This window comes from Aphanomyces astaci, assembly GCF_000520075.1.
Source record: "Aphanomyces astaci strain APO3 unplaced genomic scaffold supercont1.13, whole genome shotgun sequence".
In the NCBI taxonomy this organism is placed as follows: Eukaryota; Oomycota; class Saprolegniomycetes; order Saprolegniales; family Verrucalvaceae; genus Aphanomyces; species Aphanomyces astaci.
In genome coordinates, this window is record NW_009798276.1 from 203,470 (window position 1) to 220,689 (window position 17,220).

At 49.1% G+C, this 17,220-nt stretch overlaps 6 protein-coding genes across 11 annotated transcripts; 2 read left to right on the forward strand and 4 right to left on the reverse strand.

The window, feature by feature from the left end:
* Positions 1-68: 68 nt before the first annotated feature.
* H257_06519 (sodium/hydrogen exchanger 3) lies at positions 69-3,423 on the reverse strand. The gene is made up of 11 exons (XM_009831766.1): positions 3,209-3,423; positions 3,088-3,155; positions 2,955-3,018; positions 2,705-2,889; positions 2,308-2,589; positions 2,160-2,247; positions 1,829-1,883; positions 1,716-1,771; positions 1,414-1,655; positions 564-665; positions 69-437 (listed from the first exon to the last, which is right to left on the reverse strand). The coding sequence occupies exons 1-11, from the start codon at positions 3,378-3,380 to the stop codon at positions 180-182; spliced, it is 1,572 nt and encodes a 523-aa protein (XP_009830068.1). The 5' UTR covers positions 3,381-3,423; the 3' UTR covers positions 69-179.
* A 368-nt stretch (positions 3,424-3,791) lies between these two features.
* On the reverse strand, positions 3,792-6,578 carry H257_06520. 2 transcript variants are annotated; one of them, XM_009831767.1, is made up of 14 exons: positions 6,445-6,578; positions 6,254-6,390; positions 6,017-6,197; positions 5,806-5,952; positions 5,703-5,751; positions 5,483-5,653; positions 5,358-5,399; positions 5,155-5,268; positions 4,996-5,076; positions 4,779-4,937; positions 4,566-4,712; positions 4,451-4,519; positions 4,354-4,404; positions 3,792-4,293 (listed from the first exon to the last, which is right to left on the reverse strand). In XM_009831767.1, the coding sequence occupies exons 1-14, from the start codon at positions 6,555-6,557 to the stop codon at positions 4,141-4,143; spliced, it is 1,614 nt and encodes a 537-aa protein (XP_009830069.1). In that variant the 5' UTR covers positions 6,558-6,578; the 3' UTR covers positions 3,792-4,140. The 2 variants fall into 2 exon arrangements, with proteins under 2 accessions (XP_009830069.1, XP_009830070.1); XM_009831768.1 differs by lacking the exon at positions 3,792-4,293 and having other exon boundaries at positions 4,298-4,404.
* A 267-nt stretch (positions 6,579-6,845) lies between these two features.
* On the reverse strand, positions 6,846-9,618 carry H257_06521 (hypothetical protein). Of its 3 annotated transcripts, none has more exons than XM_009831771.1 (8): positions 9,479-9,618; positions 9,335-9,434; positions 9,135-9,270; positions 8,886-9,081; positions 8,131-8,732; positions 7,841-8,035; positions 7,102-7,772; positions 6,846-7,018 (listed from the first exon to the last, which is right to left on the reverse strand). In XM_009831771.1, exons 1-8 carry the CDS (start codon positions 9,603-9,605, stop codon positions 6,901-6,903), a joined length of 2,145 nt encoding a protein of 714 aa, XP_009830073.1. In that variant the 5' UTR covers positions 9,606-9,618; the 3' UTR covers positions 6,846-6,900. The 3 variants fall into 3 exon arrangements, with proteins under 3 accessions (XP_009830073.1, XP_009830072.1, XP_009830071.1); XM_009831770.1 differs by having other exon boundaries at positions 8,814-9,081; XM_009831769.1 differs by having other exon boundaries at positions 8,131-9,081.
* Positions 9,619-9,954: 336 nt separating this feature from the next.
* Positions 9,955-11,124, forward strand: H257_06522. Of its 2 annotated transcripts, XM_009831772.1 has the most exons (5): positions 9,955-10,012; positions 10,073-10,265; positions 10,318-10,517; positions 10,564-10,684; positions 10,731-11,124. In XM_009831772.1, the coding sequence occupies exons 1-5, from the start codon at positions 9,986-9,988 to the stop codon at positions 10,958-10,960; spliced, it is 771 nt and encodes a 256-aa protein (XP_009830074.1). In that variant the 5' UTR covers positions 9,955-9,985; the 3' UTR covers positions 10,961-11,124. The 2 variants fall into 2 exon arrangements, with proteins under 2 accessions (XP_009830074.1, XP_009830075.1); XM_009831773.1 differs by having other exon boundaries at positions 10,564-11,124.
* Positions 11,125-11,520: 396 nt separating this feature from the next.
* H257_06523 lies at positions 11,521-13,310 on the forward strand. 2 transcript variants are annotated; one of them, XM_009831775.1, is made up of 6 exons: positions 11,542-11,613; positions 11,671-11,863; positions 11,913-12,112; positions 12,160-12,280; positions 12,801-12,985; positions 13,073-13,263. In XM_009831775.1, the coding sequence occupies exons 1-6, from the start codon at positions 11,578-11,580 to the stop codon at positions 13,091-13,093; spliced, it is 756 nt and encodes a 251-aa protein (XP_009830077.1). In that variant the 5' UTR covers positions 11,542-11,577; the 3' UTR covers positions 13,094-13,263. The 2 variants fall into 2 exon arrangements, with proteins under 2 accessions (XP_009830076.1, XP_009830077.1); XM_009831774.1 differs by having other exon boundaries at positions 11,521-11,613; positions 12,801-13,310.
* H257_06524 (hypothetical protein) lies at positions 13,094-17,157 on the reverse strand (the record flags this gene model as incomplete). The annotated part of the gene is made up of 18 exons (XM_009831776.1): positions 13,094-13,192; positions 13,289-13,627; positions 13,728-13,832; positions 13,941-13,994; positions 14,057-14,272; positions 14,386-14,613; positions 14,703-14,809; positions 14,881-15,054; positions 15,112-15,235; positions 15,557-15,589; positions 15,644-15,721; positions 15,832-16,155; positions 16,229-16,297; positions 16,357-16,575; positions 16,639-16,726; positions 16,776-16,877; positions 16,939-17,007; positions 17,084-17,157. The coding sequence occupies 18 exons, from the start codon at positions 17,155-17,157 to the stop codon at positions 13,094-13,096; spliced, it is 2,502 nt and encodes an 833-aa protein (XP_009830078.1).
* Positions 17,158-17,220: the final 63 nt, after the last annotated feature.

Genomic DNA, 17,220 nt, shown 5'->3' on the forward strand with positions numbered 1-17,220 from the left:
CGATCAAATAAACTTGAATGCTATTTGGCGAAATGAACTCGCAAGTCCAACTTTGGGTGCAATATGACTCGCAAGCATGTATGTATTATGTTGGGCAGCAACTTATCGGTAGTGCACTTGAAATACTTCAGTATGATATTAACATGCAAATCGTGGTTATATGTTTCGATGGCAACTGGTTACTGCTGCTGCTGCAACGACGAAGAGGATACGTTGATTGTGGCAAAGTCTTCGCCATCGTCGCCGTCGTCATATTCAGGACGCAGCGCATCCTTGGACGTGTCGCCGTCGTCGTCGAGGGGATCGGTCCCATGGAACGAGCCCGTGTCCGGATGCAAGTGCGTGAAGAACGGCACCCAGTACTTGGCGTCAAACTGGAGCACTTTCATACGCTTGATCGGGACCACGTTTTGGTCGAGCTCGATTTCCTCGGCGGGCTACCAAAACCATTTTTTTATATATATTTTGGTGGTCGATATAATATACACTGTATTTATAGTATTCGCCCTCAAGATACTGTATGTTTCCAGTTTTTTTGTATCCATCAAATGTACAGTACGTACGGTCAATTGCTTGATCTTCAAGTACTTGAGCATGGGCACCGTGAGCCCGCCGCCGATGAATAGCGTCGCCAGCACCACGACCATCGTCGTCGCAATCACTTGCTACAATACAAACAACAGCGCTGCAAGTTATTCGCGGCTCAAATAATATTTGCCTTTTCGCCCAAATTTGCCAATTGGTTGGGGGATTGTTGAAATACACCGAAAAATCCAGCAAAGGGTTAGGATTCGATTTATAAAATGAAGGTTGCAACACGATTGGCTAGAATGAATGATATATTCCCAATGGTGCCGTTTCAAGTCTATCAGATAATATATTTCAAGTATAATATATTTCCAAAGTTTGGCGATTCGTGGGCGGTTCCCATACAATCCGCATACAAACCATCGGGAAACCACCAGGTCTCCAACATGGAAGAAGTCGACATAGATATTGTGGTATATTCGATACGAATTTCCAGACGACCCCGTCGAATCGAATGATCTCGCCGCCAAATCGAATCATCACGAATCATCGACGCTATTGGCTAATCCATTTTTGAATGGATGATTTGATTGGCTTTTGCAGAAACGAATGTATATTCAACCAATCAGAACTCCACATTGATTCAATATTGATTCGACAAACCACGCGAATTTTGGAAATTTATAGCGAAAAATTCAACCAATCAACAACGAATTAGTGGATAACTAAATATATTAGTGTGATGGGCGTCACTCGTGGACATACTTTTACATACAAAATTCGGAAATTCGGTATAAAAATCGATCGATATATTTGAAACATCAACATAAAAGTCCAAATTCTGGCTAAAACGACAATATCTATATCGATCCATGTCGTACGTACGCTTCGTTTGTCGTTGGGCCACTCCAGCGCAAGCGCAAAGCAGAGGGCGCCCCGGAATCCGCTGAACCAAATCATCACTTGCTGGCTTTTCTTCACTTGGCGGTCCGGGTCGCGGCGCAAGTTGACCAAGTACGAGAGCGGAAACACAAACGCGGCGCGGCCGGCAAGACACGCCAAGAGGGCCCAAAAGATGAACTTAAAGTGATAGCCCACTTGCAGCGCAAAGATGGCCAGGCCCAAGTCTATCCAACCGTCCATATATATAAATATATATATATATATATCTACATATATGGACGTACTGAGAAAGATTGTGGTCTCGGACACGTACGAGATCGCATTGAACATGCGTCCACACCTACAACGTGATCATTCAACGATAAAGTTAAAAAAAAAACGCATAAAATACACTTACATTTCTTTGCCTTGGTCGCTCAAGTTGTTGCTCGTGTAATGCTTCATGGTAATGCCTATCCGCAACAACAAAAATGAGTAATTCCCTTATGACAAACCATCGACGGCATGAATATATATATATATATACGACAAAACAAGAGATAACGGCAATACATATCTTTGTATTTATGCATACACATGACACATCAACATACAACGGCAATATATATATATATATATATATGTATATATATGTGACAAACCAACATACAACGGCAATATGTATATATATATATAAGACAAACCAACATCGAACGGGAATATATACATAAATCGACATGCGACGATACCTGTAAAGAGAATGGCCACGACCCCCGACAAGTCGAAGATCATGGCGACGAGGAACGGCAGGTACGCAAACATCATGTACACGCCCATCTAGGGGTTAATGGGGTGAGGGCGATGTGGTTGGTGCGATGACGTGGCAAAGCCCCGTACCTCATGGTAGAGACACCCCTTGAAGTCAAAGTGCTTGAAAAGGAGGGCGGAGAGGACGCCAAAGAGGATGCCGATGAGCGTCGACCCGACAAAGATCAGGACAAAGTCCAAAATCGCGATAGGCAAGTACGACGACGAGTAAACGTTCCCAATGAATTTGGAGAACGTCCCGAACAACACGATGGCCACGGCATCGTTGAGTGAGCTTTCGCCAAACACCAAGTAAAACAACGTCGGGTCCACGCGCAGTTCTTGAAAGATGGCCAGCACCGACACCGTGTCCTATTCAGGTTTATATATATATATATCATATTGAAGCAACAAATATTTAGAAATAATATTAGGAGAATAGGAGAGTGTATGTCATGTGAATCACAGGAACACTAGGAGTGGTTACCGTGGCGCTGATGAGCGCGCCAAACGACAAGGCTTCTGCGAGCGACAACTTGATGCTGAATGCGAGCTGCCCCACGACGTACATGATCAACCCGACGCTCACGCTCGAGATGGTTGTGCCCACGACCGCATACATGACGATGGGCACGATGTTGTCAAAGAAGTACCGACGCTTCATGGTGTACCCTACAAAAGCAACGATGACGACATACGAAGGTGCGAAGATATCTAGGGGAGGAGGCGGCACGGACCAGAGTTGAAGATGATCGGAGGAAGCAACGCAATGAAGAACGTGTTCGGGTCAAAGATCATGAGCTACGAGGATTTCAAGCATGGTCATGGTCGAGTTTTGGATATCACGATATCGAGGGATGGTATACATACCGAGTGGGTGATGCTGTTGTTGTACATGTAGCACAACACGCCGCCCAAAGCCCCGACGAGGATCGTCGCTACCACATGGGATTAGACCTGATGCATTGGATTGGTAAAAGTGGATAGATACCCCCTGCTTCCGGAAGAAAGTGCCAGTGAAGATGGTGGACGAAGTAGTTGCTCACGACGATCGACGTCATGAGCAGCGCGAGGAAGAGCGAGAAGAAGAACGAGAGCTGGTACTGGTTGCTCATGCCATAGTAATGCTCCTCTTCGGCGTTGCCCGCAGTCAGTTCACTCATGTTGCTTGATCCTTCAGGAGCACGTCCAAGCTGCGAAATATCCACTGCCAAGATGAAACGACCGAAAAATCAGCTGGGAGTTTCAGCTTCTTTCAACGATTTTGATTGGAGCAAACGATTCTCATAGACGGCCTTGATTGGATAGATTACAAATTAAGCAAACCAATCAAATGACAATATCTCGGCATAATTTTGGGGGTTTCGGGGTTTCGGGGTTTTGACTTTCAGTCTAGCTGGTACGAACGATATGTATGTAATAACTTCGAAACCCCCTACTAGTATTACTAGTGCGAACAATGGAAGTACTTTCATATACAGCATGCTTGACAAGTTTGATGTGCAGGAATTGTCAGGTAAATGTGATGGTAGGATAGCAAGAAGTACGTAATCTTCAATTGATTTCTCAAGTAGTTGTTTATTTGGGGGAGATGTATTACTGATACTAGTAACTTAGAAAACGCTACACTATAATAGATGTGAATTGGCCTGGGGAATCGGCCGGCTCAAAGGCGAGATCCAGGCCGAGGTATACGTAGTAGAGGAGGGTAACCAGGTGTGGGGCGGTAGATGGTCTGGGGGAGGCGTCGCCAACTTCGTACACGTCGCGCGGTCGTCGGGGGGCTGCTTGGATGATTTGATTCCACAAGTTCGAACTTGAATGTATTTTTTACTACGCCATACTTTTGGCCAAGTGTAGCGCAGGCAGGCAATACATATTATGTGGTTTCAGTATCCATCCAACGGAGCCAGACACCTATTCTTACTCCTGTCGCAGCAACGTTAGCAATTTGGCCCTGAGTTCGACTCGAACATCGCCGCCGTCGCCTTTGGCTGCGGCGGCATCGATGGCCGCGATGGCTTTGCGAACGAGCGAGTCGGCTGCTTTTCGATCTTTCTTGACTTTGACGAGAAACTGGCCCAAAGTACGCTGTCAATCCTAAAGCACGAACACTACTATACGTAGACGACTAACCTTGGCATACACTGTCACAGCGTCCACGTCCGTCTTGTCGAGAAAGATAGCCTACGACCGCTCGTAATGATAAGTATATATATATGATCCATATTACTCGTTTGTAGCATGCTTCGGCTTTGGCGGCGTGATGCTCCATGACTTGATGAAACAGCCCCTTGGCTACCTATCCATGCAATATCGAACTGTTCCATATATCGTCTACGTCGTACCGACACTTTGACTGTTAGCGCCGCGACGGCAAACGCCTTGTCGAACACGTCGGACGGCGCGCAGCACTGGTGTTTCGCCAAGTGGGTGGCGATGTCTGCCACGAGCGTCGTCTTGCAAGGGCACAGTCGTATCAGGTCTTGAAACAACTGTCCATAACCACATCCGATCCACCGTTTGTGTTGATATTCCTCAATGAGAGCGTCGAACTATACCACTTCGACTTGACTAGTATCGGTGGCACTTCGGTTGATGTCGTAGCTCGGGCTTTCCATGTGCAGGAGCAGCACCTTGGCCAAGTTGTACGTGGCGTTGGTGTTGGAGGGCGCGAGGGCGTGCGCTGTTTGGTACATCCGCTCCGCCTCGAGGGGTCTCTACGTATGCCGACGAGAGTGTGACCACTTCCCATACGTCCAGAAACGAATCACAAACATGTTCGCGAAAGAGAAAGCTGGCATAGTCCAAGTACGCGTCGCTGTTTTGATCGTCGGCGTCGATGGCTTGCGCAAAATACTACAACCATAATGCGTGTCAATATATCGTCGTCCAATACTATTTCATTGATGGGAAATGGAATGATTCGGTAGGTACCGCGTCGGCCAGCGCCGCGTGGCCGCACTCCGCATCGAGCATTCGGGCGTAGTTTAACGCTGCGGGGGCGTGGTGGGGTTGGAGGGCCAACGCATGTTGAAAACACTGCTCCGCCTAATAATTTGGCCCAGCCAAAATCGACAGTGTTTGGAAGTGAAGATATAAAAGAACTACAACAGAAAGTAGACACCCCATTGACGTACATTGTCAGTGTGCTTGAGCTCCCTCCACAACAGCATCCCATACTAACGTTACAGTAGTATAGTATTCAATCAGCCCACGACATCAGCAGCACTAGGCGACGGGTACTCATGATACACATACGTACGTTGAACCAATTGGTGGCATGGTGGCGGTTGCATGTTAACGACCGCTTGTAGAAGACTTCCGCGTCCTGGGGGTTGTGGCATACAGACCCGAGGAAGAAGGCGTAATTGCCCAAGTTGTTGGCGTGGAGTGGATCCAACTGAATGGCGGCAATGTACATTTCTTCGGCCGCCTACTGATCCGAGAACTCCAAGATACGATCTCCGGAATTGGTGTAGTACCGGGTGGTCTTGCTTGATCGCGTGCAAGAACATGGCATAGTTCCCGAGACTACACACGCATATATTGGTCGATTGTTGACATATGACATACGGCACATTGTACATGTCTGGGCTCGTGGGGCTGGTGCTGGCCGCTTGGGTGTAGTACGTTTCGGCCAGCGCCACGTTGTTCTCCTGCACGAGCAGCCCGGCATACTTACACAAGACACTACCATGGGCCGGGAACTCGCGAATCGCGACGTTGTACGCACTAACCACAAGCCATGTCACGGATTTGTGGATTCGGAGATATTGGCTAGACCATATTAACGTACTGGTGAACCACGGCGTTGTTGGTCTCGTGTGCCTTGGTGGCGCTGTTCATTTTGTGCACAAGCATGGCGTAGTTTCCGAGGGCGTGGGGGTGGGTCGGGTGGTTGGCCAAAATGCGTTCGTAAATGCGTTTGGCTTGGACCCAGTTGTGGCGGTGATGCTCAACGAAGAACGCGTAATGCGCTGCGACGACGTTGATTACGATTTTCAAGCAAAGGACGTGGGAATGACGGTCGTACCCAGAGTGTTCACACACTCGTCGTGGTCGCGCAGGACAAATGCGTCGTCGAGGTGGTGCGGACACTGCGCCATCGACGCTTCAAAGAACGCGCCGGCTTCGTCTGCTCGGTTGCTCATCAACAGGACTTGAGCGTACCTACCGCGCTTCCCCCTTGAGGTGTGTCTGCGACAGGTGCGAATGTTGGTGTACCTTGACAAGGATTGACATGTAACGTCGTTTTGCATGCGACTGAAATACTTGTCGTGAATCTGCTGTACCAGTTCCATGTTGCCTGGGGCTACGGCGACCATGGTAGTGGTCATGACGAGGCGGGCTATATTTGGACGCTATTATTACTACTATGGCTGGGGTGACCTGTATTTTGCATCATTAGTACATATTAATAGTATATAGACTGTACAGGTGTGCTACATCCTGCTTGATGCCTTTTGCACTAGTAGTTCAAAGGTCTCCATCGAGTTGGCGTACGAGTTCGTGTCGAGAAGTGTTATTGCTATGCATATGTGTATTTAGTCATGGAACCTTTACCGCCGATGCGTTGCCAGCACGTGCATACTAGTAAATTGAAGCCAACAAACACAGTGTACATATTGTGCATCGCAGTCGAGTACATTTCCTTTTAACATCAAAATTCGATCATATATCTCACGTTGCCCTTGCAATTTGCTGTTGAAATATCGTGGCTTGGACGAGCAATTCCTGCGAGTGGAGGGCTCGCAGCTGTTCCATTTGATATGACTGCGCTGCCAGTTTGTCTTGAAGCCTACATCCCGTTGTCACAAACATGCGACCAATAAAAGCGCTAACGTTATATATATATATATATCCATGACACTGTAAGCCCACCTCGTTAGTTCGCACTGCAACGTGTCGACACCTTCAGATGTTTGTGGAGAGTGCTGATGCTGAAACTGATTGTTGGATAGCACAATCGAAGGTTGCTCGTCCATATAGTCGTGGCTTGGTTTGGACTTTGCCTTTTTACCCGCAACTTGTCGATGCACCGCCATCAACTCTAGTTGAAGACGCTTGTTGTCACTGTGCACAGCTTCCAGAGCTTTCGCTCGCTTTGTCAGGTGCGACAGTGGGCGCAGTTTGCTCTCCAGAATGGCCACTCGATCATTGGCTTGCTTGAGCTTGGCTTCCAGAGCCTTGTTCCGTCGATGCAGCAGCGCCGTCGTATCCTCCGCCGTCCGCTTGGCCTTGTCGATTTGATCTTGCATGGACATGACCTTGGTCGCGTGGTCTACTGTCCACTGGGCCACCGCTTTTTCCATTGACGTAGCGGCGTGGTGAGTGAGTTGGTCGACAGTTTGGGCTAGCTTTTTAGCGTCGGCTGCGCGTTTGTTGCGAAGCGATGCCACTTCCACTTCGAGTTTGTGCTGTTTCTCCTTAGCACTTTCGGCGCTGGCTTGCCATCGACCGATCGTCAGCTTGGCCGCGTCAAGTTTACCCATCGCGTCGACCTTGGCTTTCGTCAGCGTTTCCACTTTGCCTTCTGCGACACTGCACTTTGCCTACAGTATCATATGCCCCCACCGTTATTGATGTTCATGACGATAACGTCATACGGAAAGTCCCACACCTTTGCCTGGTGCAAGTCCATTTGAACAGCGAGCAATTTCTTGCGATGTGAGTCGGTTTCAGCTTGGGCGACAACGACAGTTTGTTGGAGGGATGTGCAGTGTTGAGCGAATTCTTCGCGCTCGGCGGCCGCGGTCGCCACTTTGATATGGTACGCCAGCAATTGGTTTTCCATGTCAGCCATGTCAGCCACAGCCTAATGATGTTGTTTGCTTGAGAATGCATTGGATATATGATATTTTTGTTAAGTAATATATATATATCAAGTAGACAGTGAAAAGGTCAACGTACTCGTTCCCATCTTGCTTGCAATCCATCCCGCTCGGACGCAATACAGTTCAACTGCACTTTGAGTTTCGCCAAGTCGGAATTGCTGGTCTCACGCAGTGCTTTGAGTTGATGCTCAAGCTGTTGTTGCTTCGACTGGTGTATGGATGATTGTGTTGGAGGTACCGTGGCTGAATGTGCATGGACAGCAGCAGGCCCCCCTAGCGATAGTTGTTTCTTGGACCTTGGCTTGACGGGACGGGGCGTCGCACGAGGTCGCGCAGTGGCCACTAGAGCTGCCGTGTCGTCCTCCCATTTGCTCGGATAAACGCTGTCAACTGTGTATTCCAAAGGCGGCTTTGTCGCCGCAACTGGACGACGCAATCGGGCTGTCTGTTGTGCGTCTGTATTGTCTTTGTTCTTGGGGGCAACCACGTCCTGGAGTGGCGAGGACGGCTGGGTAGTCTCAATCCAATCCCGTTCATTCTGGCTGATTGCCTCAGGTAGCTTGATGGTGGGTTCGTCTTGTACGTGCTGCTTAGCGCCCTTGTTGGTTGCGGGGTTGCGGTCTTCGTTCGTACATTCGTCACTTGCCTTGTTCGTGTTCTTTCCATTCTCGCTCGCCTCTAATATAATTGAGCGTTGCATGCTGTCATGAGCATCGTCCATTGACTCGTTGGGTTGTGATTTCAAGGTGGTTTTTTCACCCAAGTTGTTTCGATGTTGGCTGGTATGCAAGGGGGGGGTGGGCTGCTCGTCTCTGCAGTTGCTGCTGTTACCTTCTTCTTGCAAGGTCGTTGGCGCAGTCGTCGACGACAACATGAACGTACTCGCCCCCACCATACCAACACTTTCACCTCCTTCGTCTCCCTGGAGTGGTGCTGAAGCCGCCTGGCGTTCTACATGTTGACTTGTATCGGATTTGCCGAATCCGTCTGTCCTTCCTTCCTTTAGCTTGCGTCGCGTGGCGGCGGCCTACCGCATCGATGAAGGCAGATCCCATACTTGGGTAGGCACAAACTGCATACATGAGAAAGATCGGGGGCGTGGGCGGACGTATCATCGCCCTCAACCGCCGCATTGGAAGTCGTGTCGTTGGACATGCAGTCGTCATGTTTCCATAATGGGGGGACAACGTAATGGATAGCATGGCTTACCGACAGTCTACACAAAAACACAATGTTGCCAACAGAGACCCCCTGGATGTGTGTCCATCGTGTTCGCATACTCGTTGCGCTCGTCAAAGTTGAAGCTAAAGCGTAGATTCAGGGGCGACTTGGGGGCGACCTCACGAAGCAACACATCATTCGACGTGTCGCCCGATGATGCTATAAATGTAGTGGTAAGTTGAGGGAGCACTGACGAGTGTGACCTGCCACGACGACGTCCAAGGGGGCTGGCGCGGAGGGGCCCGGCGGTGGCTCGTCGTGGGGGGCTGGCGCGAGCAGAATGGAACTAGCATTGGCGGCATTGCTGCCGCTTGGAGGAATTCGGTCCATTGCACGATGTTTGATGGATATTACACACTTCGTAACTGTGACCAGTTGAGTGGGAAACCGCCACTACTAAATACTCTATAGGTATTGACATGCAGCCCGATAAGAACGTGTGTGTGACAAGGAAGTACGTGAAGTTGAAAGGTTGCAACGATCTACCTGTAGTGCATTATGTGGCCGTACTTCCACCATCTTAAGCCAGCATCCATTCTGCTTTGTTTCTTCGTGAACTGTCCTTTTACCGTACTGTATCATTCAAGTTGCCCTTTCATCAGCCAATCCGGTTGCGCCGTTTTAGAAAAACACCGTAAATTAGTGTAGTTCCTCCAATCAAACGACGTCAGCCGAAGATCCGAGCGGCATTTTGGTAATTGGCATCAGGCATGCAAGCAGTCCATGCGATCGCATACGTACGTAGATCTTCTCACGGAACGCGTCCACGTTCGCACTGCCTTCAACGTCATGCGTAGGCGGCTCCGCTCCTTACCGTCCTCCTTGTGTTTGTGTGGATGGCGTTCGTGATGACGTCGTACACGGTACAGCCCGACGGAACCATCGTCGCGACGCCTCAGGCAGGATTCTCGTGGGGTTACAAGAGCGACTTGGTGTTCAATTGGCATCCCGTCCTCATGTCGTTTGGATTCCTCTTCTGTTCGTCCCAAGGTATGTTCCTCATACTTGCATGCCCAAAGAGTTGATTCCATTGTGCCACTAGCGATTTTGGTGTTTGTCACCAAGCCATTCGCCCACATCACCAACAAACTCATCCACGTCGCGTGCCACTCCGTGTCCATTTTATCCGTGACCGTTGGCACCATCGCCATATTCCGCTACCACAACGAACATGGGTTTCACAACCTCCGCAGCGTCCACAGTTGGGTCGGCCTCACAACACTCATCGCGTTTGGGGCACAGGTTCCCTCATACTAGTATGTTGCAACACACCTGAATTCGAAAGTAGTACATGTTTGGGTATGTCGTGTACTATTTCCCCGGAGCCGCCGTCCCCTTCCGGAAACAGTCGATGCCGTTCCACATTGGCGTCGGTCTCGGGGTCATGGGACTGATCGCCATGACGTTTGGTGCGTGCTCTCAAATGTCCTTGTTCCTACGCTAACCCACACGTAGTGTCTGGTATTCTCGAGCAGCTGTCGTTCAACGCCAGCTGCGACTTGACTGGCACGCTACATGGCGCGAACGTGTCGTCGTATATGGCGTCGGATTGCGTGCTTGGTAGCATCACGGCCGTGTCCATCGCACTTCTGTTCGTGGCGCTGTTGCTGGTCGTGTGGGTGTCCAAACACCCTGTCGAGGAAACGATTGCCAACTCGGACGTCAAGATCCCGTTTCTAAAGTAGTGCTGCTGCTTAAGCTTCGTAAGAGTTGCAATACCAGTACACTACAAGCACCTTAAGCGCCCTGAACCTTTGTTTTCACAAGGAGCTGTGGAGAAGCATGGAGCACGCACGCAAGAAGTGAGTGGACGGGCACCACATTTGCAACATGCTGGGGAGCGACAGGCAGGGTACTATGGAAAAAAAGAATTGGCAATTCAATACACAAAATAATGTACTAGTATTGCAAAGCGCTAAAGAATTACAATAATTTAATTGTGCGAGATCCATAGTAATTTTACTTGAGCCAACCATATTTTATTATTATCTTATCATTTGTATTGAAATAAAATTGTTCATTTAAATAATTGACAATTAGACAATTTAATATTTAAATGCAGTAAGCAATGTACATGTCAATATGTATTATTACTTCTAGTAGTTATAATTACTCTGGAAACCCCTGGCGACAGGTCGCTTACTTCAACTTGACCGTCAAATAGTGTGTTTCTCGGATGATCCGGCCGTTGTTCGGATAAAAACTTGAGCTCGTTAATTCCGGATAATATGTCCTTGTGCCTCAACTGCAAGGATCAACCCATTGGCGATCTTGTCATCTTGTAGCAACTCCTACTTCCAACATGGTGATGGGAAGTGTGATGCGCACGTGCTCCTACGTACGTATTCCTAGCTGACGTGAGTGCTTGCTGCTGACGGTGATGCTTCTTGGATAGGTGCTGCCGTTCGTGGTGGTTGTTTTGATGGTCGTGTGGATGGGCACGACGCTAACGTCGTACACGGTCACGTCGGACGACACCGTCGAAGCCAAATCGTTGTCTGGCTTTGCGTGGGCTCCAAACGACGGTCGTGTGTTCAATTGGCATCCTGTCTTGATGTCATTTGGGCTGCTCTTTTGCTCGTCGCAAGGTATGCGATGGTCGCTCGTCATGACCTCGATTGACTTTGCAATACGTAGCGATCTTGATCTTTGTGACCAAGCCGTACTCGCACCACGTCAACAAAATGATTCACGTGGCATGCCATACTTGCGCCATTGTGTCTGTGATCGTGGGGTTGGTGGCTGTCGTTCGGTTTCACAACGAACACGACATCAAGAACTTCTACAGCTTGCACAGCTGGATCGGCCTGGCGACGTTGCTTGTGTTTGCAAGCCAAGTACGACGTCACGTTTATATACTTTGCAACTTATTCCAATCTTCTAGTACGCCTTGGGCTTCCTGGCGTTCTTTTACCCCGGCGTCCAGGTCAAGTTGCGCATGCTGCTCGTTCCGTACCATATCGGTCTTGGCGTCGGCATCGTTGCCCTGGTTGGGATCACTACAGGTACATGTGTGATTGTTATATTGATGTCTATAGAACCAGTATAAATTTAAACACAAATATATCTGTATTTGTACATGATATCACGGGTAAAAAGATCTCATTGCTCCTTTTGATATTATTAAAAGAGGTTTTGGCTGAATCTGCAACTATTATTGGTACTAGTTGAGTTCGCATAGTTTGATTAGTACTCGTTGAGCTCGCATGGTTTTATTAGTTAACTGCTTATTGGGCTTTCGAGTGAAATTTCATTGTGTTGTGGTTTCTCGTTGGTATTTAAATCGATTTGATTGGCTACATCAGATGAGTTCAAAATGATCAGCCAATCAAAACCTTCTAAATGAAATTGAACCAATCAAATCGATTGTGGATCGGTTTGGTCGGCGCGATTAATTCGATTGCACCAAACCCTCCCCAAATTTGTATCAAATCGACAATATGGAAATATATCTATTCATTGATATTTTGATGATATAACGATATCATAAATATATATGCATGTGTCCCAAATGTGTATGTGTAGTGGCGGGCGTGATGGAAAAGCTCATGTTCAACCGAAGCTGCAACCTCCATGGCACGTTGGACGGGCTCAAAGTCAAGGGGTACCAGTCGTGGGACTGTGTGCTGGGCAATACGATTGGTCTGTTGATTTTGGTGGCGGTGCTGTCGTTGGCGTCAGCGATTTGGCTATCGAAACATTCCCCCAGTGTAAGTGAAGATCGTACAAGCGACCACGACTCGGACTCTGACGACCGCGACGAGACCAAACCCTTACTGAAAGATACTGCATTGAAGGACGACAGCAAGCACAACTAACTAGCCACGCCGCACGTCTTGGCCAAACACTGAGCTGAGCGGGTCATCGTCTTCTTCAACCACGTGGACGTTGTTGGCGTCGGTGGAATCGGGGTTGGCCTAGAAGACAACCGTGTCATTGGATCCATATATATATATATATATAATAAGTATATCGTGTCAAGGAGCAAAGGGGGTTGTGTTTGGTTATCTCACTTGATTGGCATGGATGATGATGGGGCTATTGGTGTGAGGCAAATGCATGCAGCCGCCCGTTTTCGGCGACTGCGGCTTGACAATCTTGCGATTCGAGCTTCGCTTCAACGCCATCAAGCTGAGCGGTTCCACTGGCACGACTCCCGAGAACGACGCCGCTTTGAACAGCGAATGCTGGGTCGTGCCACCGTCGGCTGGCAACGTGATGTGACTGGGGGTGAAAGAAGTGGTCGCCGTGAAGAGGGGCTGCTGGTTGTTGTCTCGTTTGGTCGTCGGTGCACTGCGTTGCCATATCATTTTGTAATACTCGACTTCTTTCAACAGGTTTTGCTGCCGCTCCTAGGTTAAACGACGTGAGACTGAATGAATACATCATATACTCGTGTACTTATATTAACGTTATTATTGAATCGATATGGATGGATATCGGACGACGTACTTGGCTCAACCGAACTTGCTCTTTGTACAAGGCTTGGTATTCCCCGATCGTTCGCTGCAAACTGGCCGTGTTGTCGTCGGTTTTGGCCACAGCTTCTTGCATCGCCTACAAAGTCCAGTCGTCGCAAAGATATATATATATATTCACTATATATATATATATATATATTCACTTTCAAACGAGATGGTCGAGCGGCGAAGATGGTGGACATACCTGACACTTGGCCTGAAGTTCCTTGATCGTGATGGCATGGTGGTGAGCTTCCAACTAGTTACAGTAGTACATTTTGGGTTTCCATCCTATGTAGACTTGACCAAGTACAAAGGTACCCGAAGGCGTTCGTTGTCGAGCTTGAGCTGCGTCAGTTGGTGCACAATCTCATACGGTTCGTGGTCGAGAATCGACTTGGTGTATTCTGTCACGAAATGCACGTGCATTTTCATCTCGACGAGTTTGCGTGTCAGCGTGTCGACAAGGGCACTACTGGGTACATAATCATTGGATATGGCCGCCATATTGGGCGCCTCTGGAAGATGGCCAACCGTCTACCCACAACGTACACACACACCACATACGTGAATAATCAACGCAGCCGTCGTTACAAACTTAGCCACCACCACGACACCAATATCATCATCCCTAGTACAAAGGCACTCACAACAACGTCCGTGGGCGCCAAGTTCGCGCGCGCAGTGTCGACGGCTTCCAGCTCGAGGTTGCGGTCGCTCAACACGGTGTTCTGGGCGCTGATTGTGCGGTTGATTTCCTTGAGCGCGTCCAGTGCGCTTTCCAACTCGGCCGTGCGCGTGTTACAGGCCTCGTTTTGGGCACTCAGCACGTGATTCATTTCTCGCATTGCGTCCACTTCAAACCGACACATTTGCAGCTACAGACGCCGTGGTGGTTCATCAGGTATTCAGACACAGCCAACAAGGGAATACGAAGCAAATTCATGTCATTCAATCGAGTACGTACGTCCTCTTGCAGTTGGCTCAGTTGCGCCACGAGGTCGGCATGGCCAAGTGGTGGTGCTGGGTCTGTTCGTGTCGCCGTTTGGTCTGCAAACAGCAGCGACGTCAACGCTACATCCACACAAAAACCAAGTTATTCGAACGTATTTGTGTGGAAAGGACAAAGGAAAGGACGGTCGTACTTCGTGCCAGGGTTGAAGGGGGTGGTGCTGTCGAGGGTGGTGGTGGCGCCAACGGCGGTGTTTGCGATGCTTGGTGCTGCACCGAGATTTCGACCACAGCACAAAGTGGTGGTGGAGGTTCTAATGCTGCTTGATGAGGATTAGCGTCAGCTTGAAGGCAAGGGTCGTCGTCCTCTACATGAAAACAACTTGAACCCTGAGCATTCTCCAGTGTCGCAGAGTGTACTGTACCTGGTGATAGTAGATGAGTCATTATGGGTTCCGGCGGCCGCGTCGACGAGTTGGCCGTTGCCTGGATCAACTCTTGCAATTGCTGCTGTGTTTTGGCGTGTTCGAGGACGAGGTGTTGGTACAGCTACCAAGTAGCCCACATAAATATATATATATTGTCGATTTGATACAAATTTGGGGAGGGGATGCAATCGAATCGCGCCGACCAAATCGATCCACATTCGATCTGATTGGTTGACTTTCATTGAGAAGGTTTTGATTGGTTAATAATTTTGAGCTCAATTGAAGTAGCCAATCAAATCGATTTAAATTCCAACGAGAAACCACGCCACAATACGAAAATTCACTCGAAAGCACAATACATATATATATATATATATATATATATATATATATGGCATATGATCGTTTGGTTGTTGCTACAGTAGCTCGGACGACAACATACTTGCTGGTAGTCGCACATGGACGCATCTTGGACCTGTACGATGTTATGACCAACATGCGATGATGTGGCGGATATGTGACACTGTACCTCGTGGAGCGTGGGGTCGTTTTTGATTTCCTTGGCGCGCGTGCCAAACCGCACTGTCGAGATGGTCTCGGCCACGTTCTACGCCATATTGTATCCCATCATCCATATAGTATCGACAAGACCATTAATAGTGTGAGTACAACCAAACCAACCACAGTGTCGCAGAATACGCACGTAGTAGTACGTACGTACGAACTGGACGACACGGTCACGATCAAGCACGTTTTGGCATGCCCCCCCAGCGAGTCTTGCAGTATCCGCGTGAGCTTGGAATCGCGAAACGGAATGTGCTTGTGGCCGTCCCCAAGCGCTTTGATGACGTTGCTCAGGGCCGACAACGACTTGTTGATCGCCTTGGCTTCGTTGAGCGTTTTGCCCGACGCGAGTGTCTTCATGACCATTTCTGACCCGGCCAAGTCGACCACGTACATGGTCGCGCGCTTCTCCGTCGCCGCCGCCACGTCTCGCTGCACCATATTGACCACCAACACCGTGTGGCTTCGGCTCGAGTCCTGCAATCACATTCAACATCGAACTAGGTTACAAGTTGCACTTCGCATGAAGCATTGTGGGCGATGTGTGTACGTTGTTCATGCGCGTGCAAGCCACGACTCGGTTGGTGTTGCCTCGCTCCACGAGTTTGAGCATCGACTCCTACACACAGGTCAGGGAGATTGAAGATGCTCGAATGGAAGGATATGCGACGGGGGTACCTCAGTTGGTGTACGCACAGAGAGCAAGTCGTCCACGTACACGCCTTTGTCAGTGTTTTCACGCACGCGGAGGTTCTTGTTGGCTGGCTGTAAAAGGTCGTTGATTTGTTCCATGTATATCTCAATGAACGAGCCAGAGATCTCAAACACTAGTTGGTCCGACTGCCGCCGTCGGATGTGGTCGTACAGGTCGTGCACGAGTCGACCGATCAACCCTTGCTACATTCCCAAAAGAGATAGACCGTTGGTACGCTCAAAGGCATTCAAGATGGTCCGGTTTACATCGTCGGGTTTGGTGGCGACGCCATCTTTGGGTCCGTAGATGGTGTGGGTCTTTCCCGACCCCGTTTGTCCGTACGCAAACACCGTGCTAATGCAACAACGTCATGATGTCACCAATTCCATGGGGCAAAGTCTACCAATTGTATCCGTTTAGCAGGTCCAAGACGAGGGGCTTTGCTGTCGCTTCGTATACTTCTTTCTGGGTGGCATGTGCGTCAAACACCTGGTCGAACGTGCATCTACAAGAAGCGCGTGTCATCACGCACATTATCCCGACAATCACACCGCGGAGTGCCATACTTGAGATAGTCGTTTGCAAACCCTTCGTCGTTGCTGATCTCCATGGCTTTGCCGTCGGTGATTTTGACGCTACACACGCATACACACGACTCCATGAGCGTCCCCTCACCCTTCACGCATGCGTCCATCTCCGTGTCATCTGTACCATTCCTGCCCCCCATGCTTCCGTTCCACGCTGTTCTGAGGCCGCACCCGACATGACACGTGGATGTGACTCATCCAACCGTAATGCAAGACTGTCGAAGAATGCCGCTAAAATTTGCTCAACCGCATCAGCGACGG

Bases quoted from the DNA above. Each gene is read 5' to 3' on its own strand.
- H257_06522 (XM_009831772.1), top strand. From the start codon at position 9,986: ATGCAAGCAGTCCATGCGATCGCATAC. The intron at 10,518-10,563 runs GTTCCCTCATAC...ATTCGAAAGTAG, and splicing joins TCATCGCGTTTGGGGCACAG to TACATGTTTGGGTATGTCGT. The intron at 10,685-10,730 runs GTGCGTGCTCTC...ACCCACACGTAG, and splicing joins ACTGATCGCCATGACGTTTG to TGTCTGGTATTCTCGAGCAG.
- H257_06523 (XM_009831774.1), top strand. From the start codon at position 11,578: ATGGTGATGGGAAGTGTGATGCGCACGTGCTCCTAC. The intron at 11,614-11,670 runs GTACGTATTCCT...CTTCTTGGATAG, and splicing joins TGATGCGCACGTGCTCCTAC to GTGCTGCCGTTCGTGGTGGT. The intron at 11,864-11,912 runs GTATGCGATGGT...TGCAATACGTAG, and splicing joins GCTCTTTTGCTCGTCGCAAG to CGATCTTGATCTTTGTGACC.
- H257_06521 (XM_009831769.1), bottom strand. From the start codon at position 9,605: ATGGACCGAATTCCTCCAAGCGGCAGCAATGCCGCCAATGCTAGTTCC. The intron at 9,271-9,334 runs GTATGCGAACAC...GTTTTTGTGTAG, and splicing joins AACTTTGACGAGCGCAACGA to ACTGTCGGTAAGCCATGCTA. The intron at 7,019-7,101 runs GTGGGCTTACAG...AACGGGATGTAG, and splicing joins TTGCAGTGCGAACTAACGAG to GCTTCAAGACAAACTGGCAG.
- H257_06520 (XM_009831767.1), bottom strand. From the start codon at position 6,557: ATGACCACTACCATGGTCGCCGTAGCCCCAGGCAACATGGAACTGGTA. The intron at 5,400-5,482 runs GTACGTATGTGT...CTGTAACGTTAG, and splicing joins ATGCCACCAATTGGTTCAAC to TATGGGATGCTGTTGTGGAG. The intron at 4,938-4,995 runs GTTTGTGATTCG...CGGCATACGTAG, and splicing joins GCTTTCTCTTTCGCGAACAT to AGACCCCTCGAGGCGGAGCG.
- H257_06519 (XM_009831766.1), bottom strand. From the start codon at position 3,380: ATGAGTGAACTGACTGCGGGCAACGCCGAAGAGGAGCATTACTATGGC. The intron at 2,248-2,307 runs GTACGGGGCTTT...ATTAACCCCTAG, and splicing joins AGGGGTGTCTCTACCATGAG to ATGGGCGTGTACATGATGTT. The intron at 1,884-2,159 runs GTATCGTCGCAT...TGTTGCGGATAG, and splicing joins CGTGGCCATTCTCTTTACAG to GCATTACCATGAAGCATTAC.